This window comes from Chrysochloris asiatica, unplaced genomic scaffold (genome assembly GCF_000296735.1).
Source record: "Chrysochloris asiatica unplaced genomic scaffold, ChrAsi1.0 scaffold00067, whole genome shotgun sequence".
NCBI lineage: Eukaryota > Metazoa > Chordata > Mammalia > Afrosoricida > Chrysochloridae > Chrysochloris > Chrysochloris asiatica.
In genome coordinates, this window is record NW_006408585.1 from 2,926,068 (window position 1) to 2,950,784 (window position 24,717).

At 38.4% G+C, this 24,717-nt stretch overlaps 1 protein-coding gene across 2 annotated transcripts in view; it reads left to right on the forward strand.

Annotated features, from left to right (window-relative positions):
* Window positions 1-24,717, forward strand: part of KCNH5 (potassium voltage-gated channel, subfamily H (eag-related), member 5) — a 608,817-nt gene that overhangs the window by 168,266 nt on the left and 415,834 nt on the right. For both annotated transcript variants that reach the window (XM_006864573.1, XM_006864574.1), the window contains exon 7: window positions 17,419-17,845. In XM_006864573.1, the coding sequence (XP_006864635.1) occupies window positions 17,419-17,845 (427 nt within the window). The remainder of the gene's footprint in view (window positions 1-17,418; window positions 17,846-24,717) is intronic.

A 24,717-nucleotide genomic window follows, 5' to 3' on the forward strand; every position in this document is an offset into this window, starting at 1 on the left:
TCCAATTACCAGTAATTATCAATACATCTTGATTGCATGTTTGATCAATTTCAGACTGAAGAAGTTGGTAGAATTCTTCAATTTCATCATCACTGGCTTCAGTGCTTGGTGCATAGATTTGAATAATAGTTGTACTAACTGGTCTTCCTTGTAGGCATATATATATTATCCTATCACAGATAGCTGTGATCTTGAAATCACAGCTAGATCTCGAATGTTCTTTTTGATGTTGAATGTAATACCATTCTTCTTCAGTTTGTCATTCCTGACATAGTAAACCCTGTGGCTTTCAGATTTAAAATGACCAATACCAGTCCATTTCGGCTCACTAATGCCTAGGATATTGATATGTATGCATTCCATTTCATTTTTTACAACTTCTGATTTTCCTAGACCAGGCAGGGTTTTGTTCTGTGGTGCTAATGTGGATACTACGGTGTGGTTTCTGCTTTCAGTGTCCAGGTGACTGTGGAGTTAGATGGCTTCAGATCTTAAAACCTTTAAGTCAAGATAGATCTAGTACCTGAGAGCTAGATCATTTTCTTACTTCTGGTGTGCCCAGAAGAATAGATTCTGTAGGTGCTACCTAGCTACATAGACTGCTCTCTGAGGACCCCTTCCATGGAAGACAAGCTTGAAGTTGCCTTCTTGAGAAGCAGTAGTTCTGTCTTTATATCTTTCTATTGGGAATGGTGTCAAATTAGGTTGTTTTGTGGATCCGCTATTTGGTTGGTTGGTATTGTAGATGCAAACACAGAATTTTAGGTCAAATGATCAGTGTGCAATGTTTTAGGTGATGCTGATATTTGTTGTGATTTGTTTTTTGTTTTTCTGTCAGTCAAAACCAGTCATTTTCAATTGCATTTGTAATTATATGTGAGTTACATTGAGTTGTGTATTATCATACATCTAAGTTTTTCTTTGAACTTTTACAAATTGTCTCAGTTGGATTAAGTGAAGAGTCTAGGATCACTGGAGCCGATACAACAACTATTTTATCTTATTTGCTAATTCCTAGATTAGCCAAATTTTTAATTAAATTGATGTCCTGCTAGAATTTCAGAACCAATTATGTCTTGTGTTCAATATTGAAATATACCAATACATTTAAAGCAGCACGTTTATTTATTTATTTAAGTTAATCTATATATGGAGCTGGAGTCCCGGTGTGGTGCTGTGGGATACTGCGCTGGACTGCGAGGCTGGTTTGAACTGCAAGATCAGCAGTTCATGTTCACCAGCCACTTCTCAGAAACCCTATAGAGGGTCGCTATGGGTCAGAACAAACTTTACAACACTAACAGTAATATGTGGAGTTGCATTCATCATCCAAAAGAACATTTCAAGATGTTCTATTATAAAATATAATGCTGTCTGTGATAGGATAATATCCATATGCCTACAAGGAAGATCAGTTAATACCACTATTCAAATTTACACATCAACCACTAAAGCCAGTGATAATAAAATTGAAGAATTCTAACAACTTCCTCAGTCTGAAATTGATAGAACAATCAATCTAGATGTATTGATTATTACTGATAATTGGAATGCAAAGGTTGGAGACAAAAAGGAAGGATTGGTAGTTGCAAAATATGGCCTGGGTGACAGAAATGATGCTGAAGATCACATGATAGAATTTTGCAAGACCAATGACTTATTCATTGCCAATACCTTTTTTAAACAACATAAAAGATCATTATGGACCTGGACCTTACCAGATGGAATACATAGGACTAGTGTAAGTTAATTAACAACTTTCCATATGCAGATGATATGCCTTTGCTGAGTGAAAATGAGGACGATTTAAAATACTTACTGATGAAGATCAAAGACCACAGCCTTCAGTATGGTCTGCACCTCAATGTAAAGAAAACACAAATGCTTACCATTGGACCAATAAATAATATTATGATAAATGGAGCAAAGATTGAAGTTGTCCAAGACTTTGTTTTGCTTGGATCCACTATTGACACTCATGGAAACAGCAGTCAAGAAATCAAAGAACATATTGCATTTGGAAACCTGCTGTATAAGACTTCTTTAAAGTATTTAAGAGCAAAGATGTACATTTAAGGACTAAGGTGTGCCTGACCCAAGCCATGGTATTTTCAATAGCCTAACAGCATGTGAAATTTAGACAATGAACAAGAAGACTGTACAAGAATTGATGAATTAAAAAAAAAAAAAGAATTGATGAATTTGAGTCATGGTATTAGATAAGATTATTTAAAAGTACTATGGACTGCTAGAAGAACAAACAACTCTGTGTTGGGAGAAGTAAAGCCAGAATGATCCTTGGAAGCCAGGATGTCCAGAATTCATCTCATACTTCAGAGGTACTATCAGGAAGGACCATTCCCTAGAGAAGGATATCATGCTTGGTCAAGTGTAGGGTTAATGAAAAAGAGGAAGACCTTCAAAGAGATGGATTGGCACAGTGGCAGCAGCAATGGACTCAAGTGTCATGGTTATACGGATGGTGCAAGACTGGGCAGGGCTCCATTCTGTTGTGCTTAAGGTCACTACACATCAGAATCAACACGACAGCACCTAACAGCAACAATGACATACTGGCAAAGAAGCCTATCTGTATATGACTACAGCTTAATTTTTGTATTTATACTCTTTAAGTCAGAGTCCTGGTGTGGCACTGTGGGTTAATGTATCAGACTGCAATGCCGTTTGAACTGCAAGGTCAGTGGTTCAAGCTCACCAGCTGCTCCTTGGAAACCCTATACAGGGTCACTATGGGTTGGAATTGACTCGATGGCACTTAACAACAACAACAACTCTTTAAGTCATTATATGGTGCTGAGGGTTAATGCGCTGGACTGCAAAGTTGGTTTGAACTGCAAGGTCGGTGGTTCCAGCTCATCAGCTGCTCCTTGGAAACCCTATACAGGGTTTCTATGGTTTGGAACTGACTCAACAGCACTTAACAACAACAAAAACATATGTAGTATATATATGTGTGTGTATATTCATGTATGTGTACCCTACATGCAGGATAGCTGGATAGATAATGAAATAATGACTAGGGTGATCTGAAGTTAGCTATGTAGAAAAGCATGTGATTATTCAGGGATAGGGATTTAATATTTAGTTTCAAAGAAAAGAGACAACTTATTTCAGGTAATGGGATATTTAACATAAAGATGGATATTTTTTTAAGACCACAGGAAAAGTAATTAATGGGCCTTAGGCTTTAGAATGTGGTCCAAGGCAGCTCTGGGGACTTTGGCCCAAAGCACAGGTTCATTCTACTCTTAGGGAGGTGAGCCACCTTTAAGTGCCTGTTGGGCCAAAGGGTATGGAAACTAAGGTAAATGCACACGAAAAAGCAGCCACTCTTTGGTAGGTCTCATGCCATACTTTCACTTGGCTTCCTCCAACATCTTTTTATGATAGCCTTAACAACCATAATGTCATATCTTATCTTTAAAGTTGATGGAAATGTGACACTTTTAGAGAATGATTTTGAAGGACATGATTGTTCAATTTGCTTTTTTAACAGTTTTTTTTTTCCAGAGTTTATAGATCTTGAGTGTATCACCATTGATGTGACTCACTTAGTCCTGCATCTATGCTTTCCTCTCTTCTTGTAACTGAATTCTTGACTGAATTGTCAATACCTCTTCTCTTTATCCCTTGGCTTCTGTTCTTAGGTTCCATAGGGTAAGCACTGTACTGTGAACCACAAGGTCACTGGTTTGAACCCACCAGCTGCTCTGCTGGAAAAAGATGAGGTTTCTGCTCCTGCATTTCAAGATTTAAAGCCTCTGAAACCCTATACAGGGTTGCTATGAGTTGGAATTGACTCAATGGCCCTTAACAACAACTTGTACATGGCCCATCATGTGTACTTCAGCCTTTCTCTGCTTCAATTCTCTTTGCATACTACCTTCTGCCCACAGAATTTCTTAGACTAATTCCCAGTACTGTAAAACAAGAGGCCTTAACCTATTTCAGGTTGGAGCTTGCTAGGGGAAGTCTCTCTAGAGAGATGACATTGAAACCCAGACCTGAAAGATGTGAGTAGGGATTAACCAAGCACAAGGAGTGGTTACTTGGTTGAGAAGAGTGTTCTTATCTCCAGGTAAGACAGATTAAGGCATTTGTGAGGAATGGAAAGACGTTCTCTAGGGCTGGAGTACAAGGAGCAGAGGAAAGAGACCCACAGGTGACACTGGAGTGACAGTCTGGGGCAGGTTGTGTTAAGGACTTTGCAGTATACTCTTAAAGGTAGCAGGAAATTGTTGAAAGATTTAGATGATTCCAATAATTGGTTTGATCTGTACTGATATCATTATGTTTTTATTCTTCTAAAATCAAGCCTTTTGTTGTGCCATCAAGTCTGTTCTGGCTCATAGAGACCCTGTAAAGGGTTTCCATGGAGCTACTGGTGGGTTTGAATTGCCAACCTTGCAGTTAGCAGTCTAGTTGTTATCCTACAGGGCCATAGCAGGAGTCCATACCTCTTTCAAGGGTCCTTGTTTTGGTCAAGCTTTTTATTCTCTGTGGAGCCAATAGAAACTAAAGAGGAAGTCTTTTCTATCAGAGAAGTTTGAAAACTTACTATGTTACAGATATTTCTGAAAATAGATATCTATCTGTCTATCTATCTATCTCCTAGCCATCCACCCATTAATGTGTCCAACTATCGACTGCTTGGCAATCTCACTGTATTTGAAGAAGAATATAAATTGATGAAATCAGGTCTTATGTACAAGTTATTTAAGTTCAAGTCCTTTACTGAAGCATGTTAACTAATGAATAGAGTTATTGATATTATTTCTCCATGGGATTCTGATAGCATAAATTGGAAAAGTGAATTCTGAATAGGAAGGAGGTGATAAAATTTGGTCTCTGGATTGGAGGTTCAGATAACAGTCAGTTTGCAATTTTCTTTAAGTCTTTAAATTGTGCTCTACTAAAGGAAATGGAATTGGATGCTATAGTCATTCATGAATTAAAATCCATTTAGAATAAGAATCCAATGTTTATGAACCGGAGCTTCTTATTGTTTTGTGGTTTTAATCAAGTTGCCTGATATGGTGCTACTCCTGAAGATTAAATAACTATGAATTATTTATCATAATATTAGTTCTGGAAGAGTCAGAAATTGTCACAAGAGATTTCTATATTTATTAATTTCTTATTTGATTTAATCATTCTTTCAGTAAAAATATTTCAGTGCCTACTACATGTCAAGGAATTCTAAAGCATATGCTAGGCATAAAAGGATGGGAAAAACATAGTGTGTGTGTCCAGTCACTGGAGACAAATGGAATTAAGGGGAATTACATGGTTTTTTTTTTGAGATTATAGAATTTAAGAACCTGATTTAGACAGGAGAAAGAAAGTTCCTTAAGAATGTGATGACTGAGCTGATAGATGAAGTGTAAATAGAGCCAATAAAGGGACAGGAAAGACTGTAGAATATATTTTTTAGAAGGAATAGCAGGTGCATAGCTTTTGTGTTTGAGGGACTTTCAAGCATGAACAGCAGAATGGTGCAGGATGAGGCTAGAGTGAAAAGCAGGGGCCAGGCTTTGTGCATCCATGTAAGCCCAAACAGATTTTAGAACTATAGAACCTGTCATGTGAGTTTAAATGAGGAGTGATCTTGAAAAGATGACTCCTGCACAGTTCTGGTTAGATTGGATGGGGTAAGCGAATGCTTTTAACTTTGTAATTCTTACAAGTTCTGGAGGGAGATGTGGATAGCATAGTCTAAGGCAGCGATAGTGTTGTACAGCCACATTGCAAAGACATATGGATCCAGGGAGGCAAACACCCACAGCCGCCTTCTATTTTTGCAAACAACATCCTGGAGTCTGAGATGGCAAGGTGTAGGTGAAAAATCATACAACTGGATATTAAAAGTTTGTATTCCAGCCCTATCCTTTGCATTTATTTGTCAGATGTCCTTGGGCAAGAGAGTTTTCAAGGCTTCCCTTTTCTGTTTAAAACACAAGAAAAAGAGGGAAGGAGAGAGCAAGGAATATTTGTTTTAACTATCTACTTACTATCATTAGTGATAATCAACTGAATAGATTAGTATTTTAAATGACTCTATCATTGCAAACAATTATTTTGATACAGATAACATCCCACATCTCATTAAAGTGAGAATCCATAAAAATAATCTTAAGATCTAATAAAACAAAGATATCTCACGAATATTGTTTCTTATGCTATTATGGCCCGAGGGACTTGTCATGAAAGAAAATTGGCTAGAAATGTGGAAAACTGATGACTGACTGCAAGTTCTCCATGAATCCTGCTGTGTTCTGTTATAAATTTGATGTGTGTGATCTTCTCTTCCACCTATGCTGTTGCTGTTGTTAAGTGCTGCCGAGTAGGTTCTGACCCATAGCAACCCTGTATAGGGTTTCTGAAGAGCAGCTGGTGAGCATGAACCACTGACCTTGCAGTTCAAATTGTCTTGTAGTATGGTGCATTTACCCACAGCACCACACCAGGACTCCTCTTCCACCTGTGCAACCCCAGACATTTGTGTACTAAAAGGCCAGAGGTTGGGATAGAGGTAGCATGATACTAGAGTGCAGCATAGGGGCACAGAAAGAATGGAAAGTGAGTCTTGACATGAACCAGAAAATGAATAAACAGGTAAGATTGCTGAAAAGTGTAAAATCAAGAAATTTTTATAAAAATTGGGGAAATACAGAAGGAAGGAATTTTTTGAAGATCAGTATTGTCATACAATATGATTTAGTATTATCATATGGGTAAAATTTAAATTTCCAACAATTTAATTTATGGCCCAATCTAAAGGTTATAAGGACAAGTCATAAGATCTAGGAAATCTTTTCATTATAGGTACAGTCCTGAATCTGTCTTTTTCCTTTTAAATGCTATATGATGAGGAAAAATCCATTAACATGAAGCATGGACTTCCAGAAAAATGAATGAATCTGTGTTGGAAGAAGTACAGCCAGAATGTTTAGAAGTTAGGGTGGTGAGACTTCACCTAAAGTACTTTGGACATGTTATCAAGAAGGACCAGTTACTGGAGAAGGCCATCATGCTTGATAAAGCAGAAGGTCAGCAAAAATGAGGACACTCCTTGAAGAGATGGATGGACACAGAGGTTGCAACAAAGGTTTAAACATAGGGAAAAATGTGAGGATGGTGCCTGGGCAATGCACAAGGTCATCAGGAGTCAGAACCTAACAACAGCAACAATGCTGCACCTCAATGGTACCTTAACATCACAGCCCTGCTTTCTATATAGTTTTTGATGTTTAAATATACTATACTTTAAATGCACAGCTCCATGAATTTTCCTAAAGCAAACATACCTAGTAATAAGTAGTCATTTCAGGAAATAGACTATTTCTAGAACCATAAGAGTCCCCTCCTGCCCCACATAGTCATCACCCTTCCCCCAACAAAGAAGCATAGTACACTGACTTTGAACCTCATAGACTAGTTCCACATATTTTTGAACTTTTAATAAATGGAAACCTGCAATATATACTCTTTTGTATGTGGCATATTTTGCTCAGTGGGATTTTTTTTAGACTAATGATTGTTATTATGCATAGTTTTGGTCTGTTCATTTTTACTTTTGTATAGTACGTCACTGACTAAGGAGCTATGGTAGTGCAGTTGTTATGAGTCGGGCTGCTAATCTCAAGGTCAGCAGTTCAAAACTGCCAGCAGTTCCATGGGAGTAAGATGAGACTTTCTGTTCCTGTAAAGATTAACAGCCTTGGAAACCCTATGCAGGGTTGCTATGAGTGAGAATGGACTCCACAGCACACCACCACCACTGCGGATTATATAAAATGTAACTTAAATTTGTCCATTGTACTAGAGATGGACATTTAGATTACTTCAACTTTTAGGTAGTCCACAACATTTTAAAATCAAGTTGTGACTGTGATGATTGTACTAGATTCCCTTTGATACAAAATAATGAAGAGTGATAATTGTTCAAAATCTTTTCAAATAAAGCAACCTTACTAGTTTGTATATTCCTTTTGAATAACTGTTTTTTGTTTAGTTAACTGCATGACTCAATGCAAAGGTGAAACTTGGACTGTTTGGGAGCAAAAATGAGTTTGGTTTAGCCAGAGTAGTGTTGCTATGCAGGAGTATAGTGGAAAATGACCAGATGGTATATACAGAGATGGGATTGTGAACTTTGAAGGCCTGGGAAGACAATCTGCTTAATTAATGTTCATGAAGAGCCCCTGGAGGACATGCTGAATGCTGTCTTTTAGGAAGCCTGATATTACAGTATTAAGTAATGAATATTAACATTTCAGTAATTATGTAGGATGCTGGGGTAAGGACAGAAGATTGCATAGCAGTGGTTTGTCATGGGAAATCCACTAAGAATCTGGAGGACTAGCTCTGAGTTATGTTTCTACTCTAGACTGAGGAATATGGATAAGTTGTTTAATCCATTTGAAATTCAATGTACTCATCTGAACAATGGACGTAGGAATCCTGCTGTTTTGAGACTGAAATGAATTGTCCCATAATAGACAATTTCAGACAGCAGGATTCGAGGTCCTCCACCCACTCCTATTGTGGGTCAACTATTATGACTGGGTAGGAATAAGGGCTCTCATCCTATCCCTATTCCACCAGAACAGTGAACAGAACTTACATCTGTTTTACATAATGGCCTTCAAAGAGAGACATAGTATTGATAAAGAATTGTGTAGCTAAAATGAGCTGGGAAAACAAAACAATGGTCTAAATGGTTCTGCCTTACAAGCTGTAAATCTCTACCAGGATAGCAAAGCATTCCATTGCTCATGCCTGAATCCATTGACAGATAGTGGCTTTCTTAAAGCATGTCTTGAGGAAGATTCCTACTCTCATCTGGCATAGCTGCAGAGAACGCCATAACAATGAAGAACCGCATACCATGAACAAGGGTGCAGGGTTTTAATACCGTGTGTCTACATTCTCTGCTCTAAACAAATAAGAGTTTGCGTTATTATTATTATTGTTATTTTTACAACTGTCATCACAAGGATGCACATATGTATTCTGAGCTGAAATAAGGTAAGGTAGAAAGAAAAGGATAAATAGTTGGGAAAAGAGAGTATGGCGAGACTTGACTCAACCTAGAATTTGATGGGGGCACTGAATGAAGAGTTCCTTTTGAGACACTTCACATTTCAGACTCAGAAGGATGCCCGTGTAATGAAGTATCTAACAGTCACATATAAAGGCCTGGCTGGAACTAATTTGGTATCCATTCATTGGTATGGAACAAATGTTCAAAGCTCTGGTTGTAGTGGAACTAGAAGGGGGGAGTAGGCTTTGGAAGAAGAGCTCTGAAGATGGAATTGTAAAGGACCACCTAGGGACTGGAATCCAAAAAGATAGTCGATATAAAGAAGCATCTAGTCTTATGTGCAAAGGCAAACCCAGTGGTGAGTTTCTATTGTCACAGAAGCTAATGGGGATACTGTAAGGTGGGATGAGGGTAGAATACGACAGGCAGTGGGTGGCAAGCTGAAAATGACTAACTACTATTTAGGAAGGTTTCATTTTACAACAGTTTGGTGATAGCTACTTTATAATATACAAAACCCTTATCTTCAGTGAGTCTGTCTCTCAACTTTGTTTTGTATGCTCACACCAAACTGTCTTAATTATTGTTTTATCATAAATTTTTATATATCTTAAGTTAGTTCTTTTTGTTGCTTTTCTTTTATCTTTTGCCCATTTGCTTTTACATGTTGATATTTGGTGTTATTTTGTCAATTTTGAAGAATAATGCCTCTTATAGTTTTGGGCTATAAATGATTGTGTAATTGTATTGTGTTCATGTTCATAGACGCTCAACTTTTTCAGTTATCTTTTGATCTGTAACCTTGTTTAATAACCCAAACAGACATATGACCCCCCCTATCTAAAATAGCTTTGGTATTTCTTTTCATAACTAGAAAATAAGAAATATGGAATAAATATTTTTCTACGTAAAATGGTTGCTTTATTATTTTGCAAAATAATCAGAATGTGAAACTCATCAATCTAGAAACATTTTAATCAGCTTTTACATTTTGAGGGAACAAATTCCCTATGTTACAGTTGTATTGTCTCTTTTATTCAGTTACATAGAGAATGCTGATGTTTAAACTAATGTTGTTAAGTGTTGAGTCGGTTTCAATTCATAGCAACCCTGTGTCAGGATTCTGAGGAGTGGCTGGGTTTGAACCGCCTATTGGTTAGGAGTCCAATACTTATCCTACAGTGTGCACCAGGACTCCTAAACTAATTTAAGAGATTCTAATTGACTTATTTGAACTGTACAGCATAAAATACAGTAAGTTGCAGAGCAAGATAAAACTATGAAGTGTTTATATGTGGGAGGTCTGAAGTCTGATCACTTATATTTGAATCCTCCTCTTACTAGCTGTGTGATTTTGGTCAAATTTCTTAACTTCTCTGGACCACATTTGAATCATTCATTCCTTTATCTCCAAGCATTAATATAAGTCAACTACATTAGTATTATGCAGAATGAGCTCAAATCTTGTTCATACATTATGCATTTTAAGATAGTTATACCTTGACCCAGTCTCTTTGTTCCTTCAATATTTCTAAATTTGATATCATTTTCATTTTTCCATTCACTTATTCAGTTTACTCTTGGGAACTGCAAATAGCTTAGCATGGCAGGACCATAAAGGGATTGACAGGAGAAATGCTGACTAAATAGGCAGGTTCCAGTCCTAAAATACTTTGTAAATGATAGGTAACAGGGAGTTAATATTTAAGGCCTTAAGTAATGAGCAAACATTAAGTTATTTTAGATAAGAGAGTGATGTTGATTAAATAAGCATTTAAAAAATAGTGTAGTGTGTAGTACAATCTATGAATTAGAGGTAGTGAGAATAGTGTGGCTAATGGAGATGTTTTCTTGTCATACAAGTGAGAATAAACAAAAACTGAGGATGTAAGAAATGGCCAGAGAATAGAAAAGAAAGGAATTTTTTGAGTGATTTATTAAATGGATATATTCTGAGCACTTATGAAGGTATTTTGGGTAGTGGAATGCTCAGAATTTGGTAACATGCCAAATGAAGCAGGAAAAGATTTGAGAGACTGAGTGGATGGTTGTTGTTGTTGTTAAGTGTTGTCCAGTTGAATAGGTTCCAACCCATAGTGACCCTGTATAGGGTTTCTGAGGAGCAGCTAGTGAGCTTGAACTGCTGATCTTGTGATTCAAACCGACTTCGTAGTCCAGTTCATTAACTCACAGCGCCACAGCACTCCTCATTATAGTAGGAGATGGAGAACTAGTATGGAGATATGAAAGATATCTATGGATACCAATGGGACATTCAAATGGAAATGTACTGCAGGCATTTGGATTACATATTGGGAATTCTGGAAGAGTTTTGTGCCAAGTATGCTAGCAGTCATTCATATATAGAAGCTAGTTGAAACATGTGATATACGTCACATCAACAAGTCGTGATGAGAATTCTAACCCATAATGGAAGCATGGAGAAGGTTGTTGTTGTTATTAAGTGCTGTTGAATCTGTTTTAACTATAGTGACCCTGTATAGGGTTTCCAAGGAGTGGATGTTGAGTTTGAACTGTCGACTTTGTTGTTCAAACCGACTTGCAGTCCAGTGCTTATCCTACTGTGCCACACCAGAACTCCAAAGAGAAGGGCAGTCCTAGAAAATGATTTTGAAAGAAATGTCAACTGGGGAGTTGACTAAAAACCAGGAGAAACTGGTGCCATTAATCCCAATGAAAAAAAAAAGGGCACAATGCTAACAAAATACTTTGCAATATTTAATTGTTGTTGTTAAGTGCCGTCGAGTCGGTTCCGACCCATAGCGACCCTGAACAGGGTTTCCGATGCTGTAAATCTTTACAGAAGCAGAATGCCTCATCTTTCTCCCGCAGAGCAGCTGGTAGTTTCGAACTGCTGGCCTTAAGGTTTGCAGCCCGATTCGTAACTACTACGCTACCAGAGCTCTTTAGTGCTGTGGAAAGTATGTTTTATGAATACATGAAATCATGAGCAGATGATCCTCAGGGTGGTCCACCTCTTTTAGATGGCTATGCCAGAAATCAGGGGAATGAGTCCTCCCAATAGTTGCACCTAATTCTAGTAGTCCCCGATCTTCATATTATAGTTTGACTTGAGTTTACTTTTTAGTTTAAATGAGGTGGAAGATTTCCTGTGTTTTTTCTTTTTAATTTTTTTTTTTTTTTACTTGTTTTAAGTTTCAAGTAGAAATAACATTTCTTTTCAGCATTTCAACAGAAGTCCTACAGTTATTTGAGAAATTTAAGCTAACGACATATGCTTTGGGAATGCAGTGACTCTATATGATAAGCACTAGACCGTGAAATAGATAAGGTTGGCAGTTCAACCCCACCAGATGCTTAGTGGAAGATGAGGCTTTGTGCTTCCACAAAGATGTACAGCCTCAGAAACCCTATACAAGGTCATTATGCATCAGAACTGACTTGACAATACTTAAAAATGACCAATATCTTTTCATTAAAAACTTTACATGTTTGAGTTTTTTATGCATTTCTGTTATGATTTACTCTGGGTTTTTTTTTTTTTTTTAACTGTTTTATTGTGAATTATGTGATAGTGTACACAGGAGAACATTAACTTTACATTCATCTTATCGTATATCGTTACATTGCCATGGTTACAATTCTCTCTATGCCTCATCAACCAACCAAAGGGTATACCCCACAAGCTTGTCTTCTGGTCATCAGCACACAGCCCCTCTCCCTCTCTGGGTCTAGAGTCCCAGCCACTCCATCTCTCCATGTCATTGTCTCTGCCTCCATCTGGCATCACTGTTTCTTTGGGTAGGGTCCCACATTCATTCTGCTCTTCTCCCTTGATGATCCCAGGGACCTCTGCTCCTGGCCTGCACTTCCTTCCTTTTGCTACAAAACGTCTACTTTTATATTTCCAACCCTCACAGTCAGTCCTAATTGTAATTACTCACTATTGTACCATATGAGTGCTATCCCCATCTCCTTTCATCAGCCCCACCTAGACAGATTAGATACTACTCAGTGGAGATTCTACCTTCCTCCACGCCCTCTGGATCTAGGCTCCCTCTTGAAAGCTTGTAGGCCGGTCACTTCTTGCCTTTGTAGCCGCCCCCCACCCCCATTTTGGGTAGCCAATGTCCAAGTTGCCCATCCCTGTTATGATTTACTTTAGAACAGAAACAAGACATGTGAATCTTAATGTCTCCAAGACACAGCTTGACATATAAAAGTGCTCAATCAATTCTTATTCTGTTTTTTTGTTTTTGTTTTTGTTGTTCATGATTACATGTTTTTTAATTACATTTTTGAAGGCTTCTAAACTTTTTTTTAAATCTTTTTACTTTCAGTTTCTCATGTTCCTGAATTTTGCTATTTCTTATGAATTTCACTAATTTTACTGTTATAAATTGTCTTAGGGAGTCCTAGTGTGGCACTGTAGGATAAACGCTGTGAACCGAAAGGTCAGCAGTTTGAAACTACCAGCTGTTCCGAGGGAGAAAGATGGGGCTTTCTGCTCCCGTAAAGATTTATAGCTTCGGAAACCCTGTACAGGGTCGCTATGAGTCGGAACTGATTCCACGGAAAATAACAACAACAACAACAACAATACACACACACACTCATATATCTATATATCTATATTATGTACTAGGACATGGAGTCATATATATATATACTAGGATATGGAGTCCTAGTGTGGTGTGATGTGGGTTAACACACTGGACTGCAAAGTCGGTTTGAATCACAAGATCAGCAGTTCAAGTTCACCAGCTGCTCTTCAGAAACCATATACAAGGTCTCCATGGGTCAGAACTGACTCGACAGCACTTAACAATGACAACTATATATATATACATACATGTATACATACACAACATACACACACACACACACACACACATATATATATGCATTCTGGTGTGGTGCTATGGGATAAGGCACTGGACCATAAGGTCAATTTGAACTGCAAGGTTGGTGGTTCAAATCTATCGCCAAACCCTCAGAAACCCTATACAGGGTCGCTATGAATCAGAACCAACTCGATGGCACTTAAACACAACTATATATCTCTATCTCTATCTCTATCTATCTTATCTATCTATCTATCTATCTATCTATCTATATCTACATATATACTTACATAAAAACAAATACAAGTAAAATTCTGCTGAAGATAATTAAAAAATGATTACAGAAGTTCATCAACAGGGAGTTCAGAAATTCAAGCCAGATTCAGAAGAGGATGTGGAACTGGGGTTATCATTGCTGGCATCAGATAGATCTTGGCTGGAAGCAGTGCATTCCAGAAAGATGTTTACTTGTGCTTCATTGACTATGAAAGAGCATTAGGCTGCGTGGGTCATAACTATGAATAACATTGTGAAGAAAGCATATCCTGGAATATTTTAATTGTGTTCAAGAGGAACTTGTACATAGACCAAGAGGCAGTTATTAGGACAGAACAAGGGGATGCGTATTGGCTTAAAATCAGGAAAGGTGTACATCAGGGCTGTTTCCTTTCACAAAACTTATTTGATCTACATGCTGAGTAAATAACCCATACTCACAATTGTTGTTTTGCTAGAGCCCATTGCTTCTGTCATTGTGCCAATCTATCTCATTGGGGTTCTTCCTCTTTTTCACTGACCCACCATTTTACCAAGCATGATGTCCTTCTCCAGGGACTGGTCCTGCCTCATAATAATATGTCCAATGGATGAGAGATGAAATCTGGCCATCCTGGCTTCTAAGGAACATTCTGGCTGTACTTCTTCCAACACAGATTGGTTTGTTCTGTTGGCAGTCCATGGTACTTTTATTCTTCTCCAACACCATAACTTAAATACGTCAATTTTCCTATGGTCATCCTTATTCATTGTTCAACTTTCACATGCACATCAATCTACTGAAAATACTGTGGCTTGGGTCAGGTACACCCAAGTCTTCAAACTGACATTTTTTCTCTGGAACACTGTAAAGAGGTCTTCTGCAGCAGATTTCCCTAGTGCAAAATATGTTGTGTGATTTCTTGACTGCTGTTTCCATGAGTTTAATAGTGATTGCAAGCAAAATGAAGTATTTGACAATTTCAATATTTTCTCCATTTGTATGGATGTTATTTGTTGGTCCAGTGGTGAGGATTTTTGTTTTCTTTATATTGCTGTACAACTCATACTGATGGCCATGGTCTTCGATCTTCACTGGTCAGTATTTTAAGTCCTCTTCATTTTCAGCAAGCGAGGTTGTTTCAGTTGTTTCATCTGCACATCACAGGTTGTTAATGAGTCTTCCTTCAATCCTGATGCCACATTCTTCTTCATATAATCCAGTTTATCAGATTTTTTGCCCAGCACACAGATTGAATAAGTATGGTGAAAGAATACCTTTCCTAATTTTAAACCATTCAGTGTCTCCTTGTTCTGCTTGAATGACTTCCTTTTGGTCTATGTATAGGTTCCTCATTTGTACAATTAAGTATTTTGAAATACGCATTCATTGCAACGTTGTCCATAGCCTTTCATGATTCACACAGTTGAAAGATTTTACATAGTCATTAACTCACAGGTAAACATCTTTCTGGTTTTCTCTGCCTTCAGCCAAGATCCATCTGACACCAGCAGTGATATTCCTTTTAGCATTATTGTCCACACCCAAATCTCAATGTATCCTAAGACTACATATATGCCACAGAATTTGAGAATTGAATAGAGCCAGACTTCAAGCCAGTCCAGACAGTAAGTTCTCATTGTTTATCAAGCTACTCTTTCACTTTCTCTGTGGCTACAAGGCCTCTTGTTTTGACACGTTTTTTTCTCTTTAAAATTGTTATTATGAAAATATGAACGCATATACAAAAATATAGAACATGATATACAGGGTCGCTGTAAGTTGGAACTGACACAATGGCACTGACTAAAAACATAACCCAAGTGCATTATTAACCTACACCATCTTAAACATATAAAGAACTTTATCAATGGCAAATACTTTCCACTTCATTTACCAATTTTTCTGTGTGTGTCAGAATTGTGTTCAGAGTCAATTCTGCTGGAATCCTTGTCTAGTCTTTGAGAGGTAAAGTTAGCAGCAATGACGTCATGGACTGGACAGAGTCCTCTGCTTTCACTAAATGAAACTTATTTAGTTTCGTTTAGATGAGAGGCTTCCTCTTTTCTGCCTGCCAATTTGGTGCCTATCGCTACATCACAAGTGCATTAATCATGATTTGCCATTGGGCAAATATGCTTAAAAACAGCAACAATAAACTTTGGTGCCATCTTTAGATTTAAGGAAGTCTATGGTATGTTTTCCTTTGACTATTATTTTAATTTGGAATTTTAAGCTTCTCAACAAAACATTAATTTTCTTGATATTGTTTTCTTTTGCTCTTTTCTACAATATGGTAGGTTTTAGTAAGTGCTCATTTTAGGTTCAGCTAATTTTATGTTTTCAGTGCTCTACACATTTTGTAGTGGTGCAAATGATTAGCACACTTAGCTGCTAAACCTAAAGTTGGAGGTTTGAGTCCACCCAGAGGCATTATGATTTACTTCTCCCAAAAATCAGACATTGAAAACCGGTGGAGCACACTTGTAGAGCACATGCAGTCATCATGAATTGGAATTGCCAGGAACTGGTTGCTTAGTTGAACAAATGTAGTGCCTATCACAGCATGCAGGTATAACAAGAATATTTACCCATTTCCTCCAGTTGCACAGAGGTATTTCCTGTCTGCTTACCAGTGAGATTGTGTTCTACTTTTTAGGACTCTTGCTGTTTATAGCGGTTATAAAATAAGATACCAAGAGAAATCCTTTTAGAGTAGAAGTATTCTACAGGAAAACAAAAACAAAAAATCAAAATCAATCACTCTACTTTAATACTCTGCATATTGTATTTTAGCAATGTTCCTATTTTGTTTTACTCAGTTTTTCCTCTTTGCAGTTCATACCCTGTATCCTGATGTGATGCTGTAGGATAAGCACTGGACTGTTAACCACAAGGTCGGTGGTTCAGAATTACCAGCTGCTTGTCAGAAGCCCTATACAGGTTTACTCTGAGTCAGAACTGACTCGACAGCACTTAACAACCTTCATGCTTTATTTATGAAAATAAATTGTCTTCCCTACCTAATGAGAATGGTTTGTATGTAATAATTCACACAAATGTAACTGCTGAGTGAGAAAAAATATGCATTTAAAAAGTTGAATTATTTTGACTTTATTCAGAGATATGTTATGAATATACGCCTAGTGTGTAAATGGATGATTAAGTTTCATGAAGTTGAGCTACTGTATTGTTGTTGCCCCCATTTCTTTGCTAAAACTGTCATACGTTGGTTTCTGTTTTATTTTGTTTTCTTTTCTTTTATTCAGGGAATCAGCAGTCTCTTTAGTTCACTGAAAGTGGTGCGTCTTTTACGACTGGGCCGTGTTGCCAGGAAATTGGACCACTACTTAGAGTATGGAGCAGCAGTCCTCGTGCTCCTGGTATGTGTCTTTGGATTGGTTGCCCACTGGCTGGCCTGCATATGGTACAGCATTGGAGACTACGAGGTCATTGATGAAGTTACAAACACTATCCAAATAGACAGTTGGCTCTACCAGCTGGCCTTGAGCATCGGGACTCCATATCGATACAATACCAGTGCAGGGATATGGGAAGGAGGACCCAGCAAGGACTCACTGTATGTCTCCTCTCTCTACTTTACCATGACAAGCCTTACAACCATAGGATTTGGAAACATAGCTCCTACTACAGATGTGGAGAAGATGTTTTCGGTGGCCATGATGATGGTTGGCTGTGAGTATTTTATTTTTGTTTCTATTTTTATTATTGTTATTGTTGTTTTTGGAATTTTTCTGGCAAAAGTCTCTGGCAGAATTGAAATGAAACTACTTTGTCTATTGAAAGGTGCTTAAGTTGTCTGATAAGCATTGCTTTCATTTTCATTCAGCCTTAAAAAATAAAAACCTGAATTAATATTATATTAACTTTTAGCTTTTCATATGGGTTAACAGAAGAAAATCAATGTGGATAGAGTGGAATTCTGTGGTTAAATCTGTTCATAGCTTTGTACTTCGTAGAGCTTTCGGGAAGAGACTGGCATTTAGATAGATAAAAGGCATATGTGATATTTTCTAGGTTTTTTTAGTTAAATGTTATCTTTCAAAAATGCAGACAGAATCTGATTTGAGAAATACAGTGTAAAAGATGTATTAGTGAATACTTAAATTTCTGAATTAAAATTGATTTCTGGATATAGTTTTCTGTAGACTTTTATAACGAAGAAGGGTAAGGAAGATGCTGTTGTTATTGTTAAGCACTGTTGAGTAGGTTCTGACTCTTAGTGACCTTGAATAGGGTTTCTGAGGAGTGGATGGTTGGTTAGAACTGCTGATCTTGCAGCTAGTACTTTAGTGCTTATGCTACGGTGCCACACCAGGACTACAAGAAAGCTATACAAGTTAGAATTTTCATGACAAGTCCTCTAGATTAGAGAGATGCTTGTATGAAAGAATGAAACAATAAGTAATTATAGGTCCATTCAACAATTACAAGAGTGTCTAGGATTTAGCGTGAACACCTGACTACTAAGTGGATGATATTCTGGGAATAGAATGCTTTTTAAAGTGGGTCAAAAACTGCATGTTATACTCAGATAAACTGGATGATATCAGAGAGCCAGAATGTTTAACCTGTCAAACAAAACTATATTTGAAAAGATATGGAGAAAAATTTCCACCATGCACACCTTAAAGATGATTGAGATGGTTTATCTTAGCCTAGTTTCATATCTAGAGTAAACTTAAAATGGAAGCATTAGAGGGAGATACATAGTTTAGAAAATTTCTGACCTGAATTCCTGAATTAAAGTTGATCTCAGGATACAGTTATTCTGTAGTTTTTTATGATGAAGATTAGTTAAGAAAGGTACTGTTGTTAAGTTCTATTGAGTTGGTTCCCACGTATAGTGACACTGTATAGATACGGTTTCCAAAGAATGGCTGGTGGATTTGAACTGTTAACCTTGCAGTTAGCAGTCCAGCGTTTATCCTATGGTGCCATAATAGAACTGCGTTAGAGGGAGAGGAGGTGGTGCTGTGCCATGACTCCTAGTGACCCTGTATATTATTCCTGGGGCTGTAAATCATTACTGGAGTAGAAAGCTTCATGTGGTTCGCAGCCCAACTCATAAAACATTACACTACCAGGATTCCTTATTAGAGAGAGTTGTTTTTATTGTTAAGTGCTATAGATTTGGTTCCCACTCATAGCAATACTATAAAGGGTTTCTGAGGCTTTTTAAGTCTTTGTGGGAGTCGAAAGCCTCATCTTTATCCCACAGAGCATCTGGTGAACTCAAATCATGGACTCTGTGGTTTGCAGTCTAGTGCTTATCAAATGAAGCACCATGCTCCCATTAGAGGGATTAGATACATGCTATTATTATATTATTAAATCCTGTTGAGTCAGTTCCAACTCATAGTGACCCTGTATAGGGTTTCCAATGAGTAGTGAGCTTGAACTACCGACCTTGTGGTTAAAACCGACCTTGCAGTCCAGTGCATTAACCCACAGTGCCACACCAGGACTCCATTGTTATATTAGCACCTGATAAGCTTTGATGTTTGAGTTAAACCTTCCTTTTTGAGATTCTGTATTACAGAAGTTTAGATTTGAACACAGATAGGAAAGATGGTAGAGTACAGGGGTGTTGGTTGGCCCATGCTGAGTCAATATCTTAAATCTAAAGCAGAGTACCTCTCATGGAGTTTGAACATGTGATCAAGAGGAATCAGTCCATGGAGAAGGATATCATGCTTTGTAAAGAAAAAGGAAAAAGATCCTCAAATAGATGGATTCACAACTGTGGCTACAACAGTGGGCTCAAGTATGGCTGCAATTATGAGGATGGCTTAGGGTCAGACAGTTTTATTCTGTTGTACCTAGGGTCATTAGGAGTCAGAATCAATAACCCACAGCACCATACTCGGAATGTCTGTTGTTGTGTGCTGTGGAGTCGGTTCCAACTCATAGCGACCCTGTACAGAGTTGAAGAATTGATGCTTTTGAGTTATGGTGTTGGAGGAGAATATTGAAAGTCCCATGGGCTGCCAAAAGAACAAACATATCTGTGTTGGAAGAAGTACAGCCAGAGTGCTCCTTGGAGTCCAGGACGGCCAGACTTTGTCTCTCATACTTCAGACATATTGTCAGGAGGGACCAGTCACTAGAAAAGGATATCATGTTTGGAAAGGTGGAGCATCAGAGAAAAAGAGGAAGATCCCCAGCGAGATGGATCAGCAAGTGGCAACAGTTGTGAGGTTGGCCCAGGACCAGGCAGTGTTTTGCTCTGTTGTACATAAGGTCGCTATGAGTCAGTATCAACTCAATGGCAGCTAACAACAACAACAGGATTACAAAACTAACCAATCTCAGTCTTATAGTTTATAGTTTTGACAATCACAATTAATCCAGCTAACATTTGCTCTCATTTGAATAAAAAAATCTTATCAGCATCATACCCCAACTCCTATCACCAGACCCATTTGGAAAAGAGGAAACTATTCATTGGGGATTCTACCTTGACCCCCTAACTCTGAGACTAAGCATACCCATGAAATCTTGTAAGCCACCCACTTCATGCCTTTATAGCCCCCAGTTTTTGATAGCCTGTTTTTAAATTGCCCATTCTTATATCAACCCAGTACTCTGAGGAGACAAGCATGTTCCTTGATCTGAAGAATCTTCTATTCCAGTTGGAATTGAGAACAACTGCATCCATAATCAAAAGTCCAGTCCATCAAATTGCAGCAATTTATACTTGCTCACAGTATTAAACATCTTTTTTTTCATCAGGTAGAGTTCTGGTCACAGCTCAGCCTTAGCCATTTGAGCTAGGTCAAATGGGTACCAGCTGCAAGTTGGGGAGTTCACACATACCACCCTGCACTTCAGACCAGCCTGTCCCTGTACTCTCAGCCCTAGCCACAGGAGCTAGGTCAGCGTCCATGGACTCAGGAGTTGACACAACTCCCTAAACTTCAGACTAATCAGCCCTTCCTCTTCTCTTTCTCATCTCAAGGTCAATGGGTACAAATGGAATATGTCCAAACTCAGCCTGTGTCTTCATTGCTGCATTTCCCCCATTTCCACTCACAAGTAGCCCCAAGTGGATCATCAGCAAGCCTACTAGACTGCTTCCTGTCTCCCTTTCATTTTCAGTCCTAGAAGGGAGTTTTCTCTGATGGATAAAGACTTTTCTTTACCTTGATACCTCCAAGGTAAACAGCTTGCTTGAAACTCAAAAAGCCAAATAGTTTTCTTTTTTCTGCAGTTCTTTCTTTCATTCTTGAATCTCCAGTTCTCCCACAAGTCCAGGGTTGGTCTGCATATCTTTTTAAATGCAAATATTCCAATTCAGAAAGGCTGTGGGCAAATTCTAATTCCCCCTTCAGCCAATCCAAACAAGTATAGGCAGAGAAGGTGGGCGTACAAGCTCTCTGTAATTATTATTGCTAATATTAATTTCTATCACACATGTATGTGTATTTTACAACAGGATGCAAGGGAAACCAATATCCATAAGGCAAACAAACACACATAAACCTTTTAAAAAACACTCAAGTTCAATCTTTTCTTCTCCCTGGACTAAGCCTATTCATATGCATCTGGCCTTCAACCTCTGGCAGGATGGATCCAGTAGGCCCTAGGCCCCTAGCAGACATTCTGTTTAACAAGCATGACATCTGCTTTGAGCAACTCCAGAAGCTGCTTTTCTCCTCTCAGCAGAAGCATTTTCTCTTTCACATTCCTTTCATCCATTACAGCAGGGGTAGGGAACTTCTAGCCTGTGGGCCATATGTTGTGTTGTTGTTATTAGGTGTCATTGAGTCAGTACAGACTCATAGTGATGCTGTGCACAACAGAACGAAACACTGCCTGACCCTGGGCCAACCTTACAATTGTTGCCACACTTAAGCCCACTTATGCTGCCACTGTGCCAATCCATCTTGCTGGGTGTCTTCCTCCAACCTGCCAAATATGATATCCTTCTCCAGTGACTGGTTCCTCCTGACAATATGTCTGAAGTATGAAAGACAAAGTCTGGCCATCCTGGCCTTCAGTGAGCACTCTGGCTGCAATTATTCCAACACAGATCTGGTTCTTGGCAGAAAAAAAGATGCCCCAACCCTGCATTAGGGATTCCTGGTGTGGTGCTGTAGGATTAGCACTGGACTGTGAACTACAAGGTCAGCAGTTCAAGCCCACCAGCTGCACCTTGGGAACCCTATACAGGGTCACTATGAGTTGGAATCAACTCAATGGTGTTTAACACCACCAACAACAACCTCTGCATTACAGGAAACAAAACCAAAAAATTATCTAAAAATAAAAAAAATAATAACTTGCTGTCCCCCTTTGGTTTTTCTCTTACAAAACCTCATGCTTCTATGAGTCTGGAACCATTGCAATGAATCCCGCTCCTGATACCAACTGCATTCCGTTGGGTCACCTCTCTTTGGAATGGGCACAAATATGTATCTCTTCCAATCAGCTGGCCAGATAGTTATCTTCCCAATTTCTTTGGCATGTGGAAATCATAGGAAAATATCTTTGATATGCCATGTGAGTAAAGTTTTACTAAAGGTAATACAGAAACAGCTGCAAGCATACATTGACAGAGAACTTCAGATATTCAAGCCAGATTCAGAAGACTATGTGAAACTAGGGATATCATTGTTGACGTTGGATGGATCTTGGCTGAAAGCAGAGAAAACTAGAAAGATGTTTACCTGTGCTTTATTGACTACGCAAAGGCTTTTGATTGTGTGGATCATAACAAGCTATGGACAACATTGTGAAGTATGAGTATTCCAGAACACTTAATTGTGCTCATAAGGAACCTGTGCATAGATGGTTTAAAATTAAGAAAGGTGTGTGACAGGGTTGTGTTCTTTCACCATACTTATTCAACCTGTATGCTGAGCAGATAATCTGAGAAGCTGGTTTATATGAAGAAATATGTGGCATCAGGATTGGAGGAAGACTCATTAACAACCCATGAGCTTTTTAACATGCTGAAGAGCAAAAATGTCAGCTTGAGGAATAAGGTGCGCCTGACCCAAGCCATGGTATTTGTAATAACTTCATATGCATGCAAAAGTTGGACAGTGAGTAAGGAAGATCATACAAGAATCGATGCATTTGAGTTATGGTGTTGGAGGAGAATACTGAAAGTACCATGGACTGCCAAAAGAACAAACAGATCTATGGTGGAAGAAGTACAGTTAGAGTACTCCTTGGAGGTCAGGGTGGCCAGACTTCATCTCTCATACTTTGGACATATTGTCAGGAAGGACTAGTCACTGGAATGGAATATGTTTGGTAATGTGGAGGGTCAGAGAAAGAGGCAGACTCTCAGCGAGATGGATTGGCAAAGTTGCAGTATCAGTGGGCTCAAGTGTGTCAACAATTGTGAGGTTGGCCTAGGCATCGAGCAATGTTTCATTCTGTTGTGTATAGGGTCACTATGAGTTGGTACCAACTCGATGGCACCTAAAAACAACAACAATTGTACTTCCTAGATCTGCTTCTTCCTATCTTCTTTCCTACCTTTGTTATAGAACTTGTCTTGATTTCTAGTTGAGTTTGTTAAATTAGAAAGTATTACATCTGTTCTGACTTGTAGTGACCTTTTATAGGGTTTCCAAGGTTGTGAATCTTTGTGGGAGCAGAGAGCCTGATATTTTTCCCACAGAGCAGCTGGTAGGCTCAAATTGTTGAGCTGGTAGTTCAAAGTCTCATGATTTTCCTACAGAGCCACTGTTCCCCACTCCCCTCAAGTTGAAGACATGCTATTAAATATGATCCTTTTTCTCCATGAATTTCTGATATCTTCTTTCAATGCAAACAATAATTTTCTGTTTAATGATTTATGTTTTCTTTCCCATTAACTTTGGTTTTTCATTTTAGCCTCCAACAAGTCTGTATACTTAGCATATTTCAGGGAGATACGTTTTACTTGCCTTCTAAGTCCTAAAGTTTGGTAATTACATGGTGTATATTTCCTTTGTAACAATTGAAAAAATGGTAAAAACTGTTAGAACTCATGACTTCCCACACTTCCAAAATTTATCAGACACGTACACAGGGTATCAACTGAATGTGAACATTTCAACTGTTTTCAATCTTAGTACCATTTCCTCTGCCACTCTCCATGCCAAAATAACTCTAAAGAAAGCAAACAAAACACCAGTGGCACAGAATGTATTCCCAGTATGTGTTCCTCACAGTAAACTGTGTGTGTATGTGTGTGTGTGTGTGAGTGGGGAAGGAGAGAAGTAAGCATAAACAGAAAGGTTTGTGTTTTCTTGTGCTTGAATTTTAGTCTGTCTATGCTGGCTATCTAAGAAACACTTTGTAACTTTATAACTCAATAACTGAGAAAAATGGTTTATCAAAAAACAATGGAGAACTGACCCTGATCTCCACGTCCGCAGCCACTACATCTCATGCAGAGACAGACTGACCAATCCAGCTGCCAGGACCCGAGGGCTGTGCAATGCCCACCCCAGTGGCCCAAACTCTGCCCACAGAGAGCACCCCCAGCAAGAGGGATGTGTGGCAGGTCTGCAGACTCTGAACTTGGGAGAAAGATTTTCATGGGG